Consider the following 6155-nt stretch of genomic DNA (forward strand, 5'->3'; position numbering starts at 1 on the left):
AGAGAATATCTTGAGTTCAACTTTTCTCTTTTGCACAAATTAATCATCATACAATCTGAAGTAACCCTTACTTTTCTCTAAACTTCCTTTTCACATCTTTTCCTTCCATGCTAACAAAAGAAGATACTACAAACTTCATTTTTCGCCATTCCCCTTAACCTCACTACTTTTCTCACTAACTAAATTTGTCAAACACACTGCACAGTCTGCACTAACCACACTGAAAGTATCCTCTCTTCTTTTTGCCACATTGAAAATATCCTAAACATAAATAAAAGCAAATCTTAAAAAATAAAACAAAAAATAAAAAATATTCCCATCTCCAAAAGTAACTACAAAATACGCCAATTTTGGCTTCCATGTTTTTTTTTTTTTTCCAACAAATGGAGAGAGGATTTGAACCCAGGTTTATCTCATAGAAAAATTGGGAAATGTCACTGAGCCTGAGTCCTATGTGTTGAGTAATGCTGAACTTTTTTGGCTCAATCTTTGGATACAAAAAAGATGGAATCAATGTCAGTAATATGACATGAAAATTCTATAAGAAGCCAAAAAAGTCCGCCAACAAGAGGACCTTTTTCTTCCTCGGTTAATTTCTATCACGAACCATTTTTAAATATTCAACAACGAGAACATTTGTTTTCCAAATGAGCCACCTTTATTTTCTCACATTAGTTCACCCTCTTTGAGGCAAATTGTTTCTGGGGCAGTGCTCTCCAACCAATATCCCGCCTGTAGAATCCTCCCGGCCAATTTATTTCCTCAACAGCTTGGTAAGCTCGTTCCCGTGCCTCTTCAAGATCTGTTCCCTTGGCAGTAACCCCAAGAACGCGTCCTCCCGTGGCAATGATATTGCCATCCGAGTCTTGTGCAGTTCCAGCGTGAAATATCTGAACACATGGAGCAACATGCTCCGCTTCCTCAAGATTTCGAATCACAGATCCTTTCTCATAGGCCCCAGGATAACCCTTACTTGCCATTACCACTACCATGGCTGAACCTGGGGACCAGTTCAAGGATACCCCACTCAGCTGTCCTCTACAAGCTGCAAGCAAAACTTGTGCCAGATCAGACTCCAGCCGAACCATCAAGACCTGTTTATCATTAAGGGCAAACAAGGCCAAAAGAATCCAGTTCAATATGTCACCAACATAAATTTTTTTTTTGACAACTGAGAGGGTTACTGGGAAGTGCCAAAAAGGTGTCATGAACAACGTCATTGACACATTGTAATGTCTTAAGTTGATAACATATGGATACAGTCACAGCAAAAACATGGATATCTAAAGCAGACCCATTCAAAAAGTTTGTGTATGCAATTGAACCCATATGTTTGTAGAGTATGTACACAATATAACTTATATTATGTCGCCACTAAACTAATTAGAGAAAAGGCAAACCAGAATTTGGCATTAAAAAAGAAGATTAACTAAGCGATCTGCCTTTAACTTGGGCAATATATCAACTTATCCACCATCTACTTGTAAAAAACCAATCTTAAAGAAAGTTCATTGTGTTAAATAATTGCAGATTGATATAAGCAAAGAAAAGCAAAATTTACTGACTTCCCAAACAGTAACAGCACTATAGCTAACTGAACTAAGTTAGCCATACGGGATTGAATTTTGAAGTCAAAATAATTTATGAAGATACCACATTCAAAGCCTGACCACAATTTGCATCCTGCTACCATGCTTCAAAGCCAGCAGGGTCCACAGTATCTAATCATATGTTGGACCATAGAATAAATAATAATTTAGTGTCTGTTAACTGACCTGGCATTCTGGATCTCCAAAGCGCACATTGTACTCAATCAGCTTTGGTAAGCCAGACTTCTTCTCAATCATAAGCCCAGCATACAAAACCCCAACAAACTTACACCCTTCAGCAGCCATTCCATTTACTGTAGGAAGAATTATAGATTTCATGACCAATGCCTGAAGTTCTTTTGTTAAGATGGGTGCTGGAGAATATGCCCCCATCCCACCAGTATTGGGCCCTGTATCACCATCTCCAACTCGTTTATGGTCCTGAGCAGACTCTAGAGGTATGGCATTCTCTCCATCCACCAGGGCAAAAAAAGATGCTTCTTCTCCTTCTAGATATTCTTCAACAATAACACGGCAACCTGCAGAACCAAAATCACCCTTCACAAGCATTGAGTCAACAGCTTCACATGCTTCCTCCACACTCATAGCAACAACAACTCCTTTTCCAGCTGCCAATCCATCCGCTTTGATAACAATTGGTGCTCCTTGCTCTTGAATGTATTGCTTTGCAGCAGATGGATCTGTAAATGTTTTATACTGCACAATTGAATAATAAAATCTTAAAGTAATTTTGTGGGAAAACGGTGACACAATAATGCGAAAGTAAAGAAATTCCAGACTTGAAATTTGTTAAAATAAAAAAGGATAGTAAATATAACAGTTAAAAGAAAGGAAAGAAATGCCCATTAGAAAAATAAGACTAAGAATATGGATAGCAATAGGGAAAACTGGGATCAAGCTCACTTTTACAGTCCAATAGAGAAGAAACTACACAAACACACACATACATATAAAAAGCAATAGCATACTAATGTGCCACTATAAGGAACTTTAGAAAATGAAAGCTAATAATTAGTACTAAGGTTCCAAAAAATATTTAACACAATGAGATGAAGGGAGATTGCTCTTCTCTTGGTTTGATGGATTAAAGAAAGGAGGATAAACCTTAGCAGTAGGAATTCCATATTTGTCACACAAATTCTTCATGAAGTTTTTGGAACCTTCCAAAGCAGCAGCCTCTGCTGAAGGGCCAAAAGTTGGAATTCCAGCCTTAACCAGATCATTTGCAAGGCCTGAAACAAGAGGAGCCTCTGGTCCCACAACAACCAGCCCCACACCCCATTTGTGGCAGAAGGATATTACAGCCGAGCTGTCAAAGATGTCAAGGTCTGAAATACAAGTGGCATTCCCTGAGTTGGAAATCCCAACATTACCAGGTGCACAAAAGACAGCATCACAGGAGGGAGATCGCCGCAAAGCATAACAAAGTGCATGTTCCCTTCCTCCTCCACCAATGACCAAAACTACCACCCTCTCTTCTGCAACATTAGTAAATAAAGAGGACCAGTTAATTACTATGCAAAGTAGATTAAACCAATACCTCATAGGCTCATATCTTTGCATGAATCAACAGTAATTTTCAAAAAAGAATAACTCCCTAAATTTGACTAGTGTTAATGATGGTGACGAGACCACTTATCAAAAAATTGTTAACTTATCAGTCACTAAAGTGATGCAGAGCTAATAATTTATTTTCTCCCCTAACATGAATAAGAACAACCATATTTGAACAACACCAGAACAAATCCTCAGCCTCTCAAGTCTCACCACCACAGGTCCATAGCCAAGGTCAAGAAACCCTCAATGCTAAATTCAGACAGAGAATCGATGTGTATTGTATGCGCAAGCATACACACGATACATCTGGCTTCAACAGGGAACCTCAAATCAACACTTCTCTAAAGAAATGGACTAATATGTGAATAAAACTCCTGCAAAAATCAGGTATGGATTCACTACTACTATCGATGTGGCCAAGCGCATTGCTAATTATTACAGTTGATCTATTTACATGGAAAGGACCATTTTAAAATAGTGACTAAAAAGCTAGTTAAAGAAAACTAACTATATATATGTGCTTCTTCAACAGGATTACTCCAAGTAAAACTTTACATATAATATAGCTCATGCATTTGAAACCACTTCAAAGCCTAGTAATTTTCTATCAAGCCAACCACAAGATTAGATTTTGACTTTATTCAAAGAAAGCCCATTTCCCAATTTTTTCATATAATTGTAATTTTCTCTAAAAATATAGCAAAATATTTGAGAAATAGCTAGAAATTAAAAGGAGAAATATATAAGCTTTTTTTTTTTTTTTCTCTATTAAATTTATCAAATTATTTGTGAAATTAGAACACATAAATTAATATTATAAAAAAAGAAAGAAGAAGAAAGATATACTTACGAGAGACGGACGGCTGAGATTTGAGAGAAGAGCAGATGATGAAGGGAGAGGAAGACGATGATCGTGAGGCGTTGAATGAGGGAGAGCGATGATTGGTTGAAATGGAAAAGAGGGTACCCACAGAGTACGAGGAAGTGTTGTTGCTGTAGTAGTAGTAGTAGTTGTTGTTGTTGTTGTTAGCGACAGCGAAGTAGTGATAGTGAGCAAAGGGCTTCGGAAATCGCAGGTTGTTGTTGTTGTTGTAGTTGTAGTTGTAGCTGTAGTTGTGTAGTCTCATTGAAGGTCCGAGGTTGAAGGTGGTAGTGACGCAAGACATGTTTTTTTTTTTTTTTGGTCTGTTCCTGTTGGGGAATTGGAGGAATGGCACTCGCCGTCGCTGTCGCTGTCGCCGCCGCCTAGGAGTTTATCTGGTCGGGCTGATGAGCTCCTGCACTGCGATTCTGAGAGTGTGATTCGTGGGGTTTTGGTTTTTTGCTTTTATAACTTAACCGAAACGGTGTCGTATTGGAGCTTGAGTTTTGTGTTTTTTAGGGCCTGTTTGGCATCTTAGTTTTATCACATTTTCATCCATTTTAAATAATATCGCACACATTTTCACATATTTTTTCGCTCACACGTATATCAAAAACACTCAAACAACATAACTCAACCTACTCTCTCAAACACCCCCTTAAACTTTGTGACAGGTCTGCCCTTGGTATTCTATTCTCTCCTTCATAAAAACAATGTGGTTTGGGCGGATTTGACAAAAATAAAATTCTTCATTGTCACTTAACAGCAGAATCTAAGCATGGGAACTAAACTTCAGATGTAAAATTATATTTTAGAAATTTTGGGGTTGTAGGGAGTATTGGCCATTAGTATATATTGAGCCGGGGGCCTGGTCTAAGGACGAGTAAACATTGTTGTGGAGGTCGGCATTGTTAGAATTGCTATAAGAATGTGGATAATAATTGTTGTATTGAGATTTAGTTAGTTAGTTAGTTACAATTCCAAGAATGTAAATCACATTTAGCACATGTTAGAATTATTAATGCACATGGTTAATCATATTTAGCACATGTTAGAATTGTTAATGCAGATGGAGAATAATAGAACAATAGGATAAAGCCATGTGGGCCAATGAGATTAGAGCTAGTCTCCTATAAATACATAATTGTAATCTAATATGAGATATCAATTGAAGAATAAACAAATTTCTTAGTGCATTAGTGCATCTCTCTCTCTCTCTTAATCTCTTTCTTTCTCTATGGAGGGTGACTACCTCGAATTAAGTCAATTTCCCTACAATTCTCATCAATCCTCCTATAATTCATACACATCCTCATTAGGAACCTTTCTAAGTTCCTAACATTTGGTATCAGAGTCGTCGATCTTGAGACGGGTGAATCTAACTTACAAGAAATCTTGAAAATGGTTAATGAAGATTTAGAAAAGGTTAAGGCCTTGATAGAATCTAATGAGGCTATTTTGAAGAAATTCAAGGCCTTGACTGAATCTAACAAGGCCATGAATAAAGAGCTCTCAAGATTGCAAGAGGATCTTGAGTGCAATCTTGAGAACATAACGAAAGAGGACTTACAATCTCTTGATTCAATGAAATTCAAAGAACAAATCAAATTCCAAGAATCTACTACTGTTGTTGCAAGCCGGGATGTTAATTTTTGTATCAATGGGGATGATGATATACATGAAGACGCAGCCTATGAAGTTCAGTTCAAAGAACCAACAAAGAAGAAGATGATGATTTTCCAAGAACCAATTCTTGATGCACCAATGGAGGCTTCCATTCAAGAGTCTATGATTCAAGAATTGGCAATCCAAGTGTCAGTGATCCAAGAATCCAAGATACAAGCGCCAACAATTTTAGTGATTCTAGAATTAAATGAGGTCTTAAGGATACAAGAACATCTCTAGGTTCAAAGAATCAATGAGACCTTGAAGATTGAAAAACCATTGAAGGCTCAAGAATTCGAGCAAAATTTGAAGATCTACAAAGAAGAAACCTTCATGTGCATGAGACCGCTTGTCAAAGAGAAATGCATGAATATGGTGATCAAAACGTCACTACGCTATTAGTCTATTGGAAGATCTCCTTTCATGAAGATGCTATTTCACAACACCTTGTGGGCAAGGTG

At 37.4% G+C, this 6155-nt stretch overlaps 1 protein-coding gene across 1 annotated transcript; it reads right to left on the reverse strand.

The window, feature by feature from the left end:
* Positions 1 to 292: 292 nt before the first annotated feature.
* LOC142622849 (phosphoribosylamine--glycine ligase) lies at positions 293 to 4456 on the reverse strand. The gene is made up of 4 exons (XM_075796405.1): positions 4018 to 4456; positions 2715 to 3088; positions 1776 to 2306; positions 293 to 1094 (listed from the first exon to the last, which is right to left on the reverse strand). Exons 1-4 carry the CDS (start codon positions 4331 to 4333, stop codon positions 672 to 674), a joined length of 1644 nt encoding a protein of 547 aa, XP_075652520.1. The 5' UTR covers positions 4334 to 4456; the 3' UTR covers positions 293 to 671.
* Positions 4457 to 6155: the final 1699 nt, after the last annotated feature.

Source organism: Castanea sativa, chromosome 1, assembly GCF_040712315.1.
Source record: "Castanea sativa cultivar Marrone di Chiusa Pesio chromosome 1, ASM4071231v1".
Lineage (NCBI taxonomy): Eukaryota > Viridiplantae > Streptophyta > Magnoliopsida > Fagales > Fagaceae > Castanea > Castanea sativa.

Excerpts from the sequence above, each read along its gene's own strand:
- LOC142622849 (XM_075796405.1), bottom strand. The coding sequence starts at position 4,333 with ATGTCTTGCGTCACTACCACCTTCAACCTCGGACCTTCAATGAGACTA. Across the intron at positions 2,307-2,714 it reads ATGGAATTCCTACTGCTAAG|TATAAAACATTTACAGATCC; the intron begins GTTTATCCTCCT and ends TCAATTGTGCAG. Across the intron at positions 1,095-1,775 it reads TTGGAGATCCAGAATGCCAG|GTCTTGATGGTTCGGCTGGA; the intron begins GTCAGTTAACAG and ends AATGATAAACAG.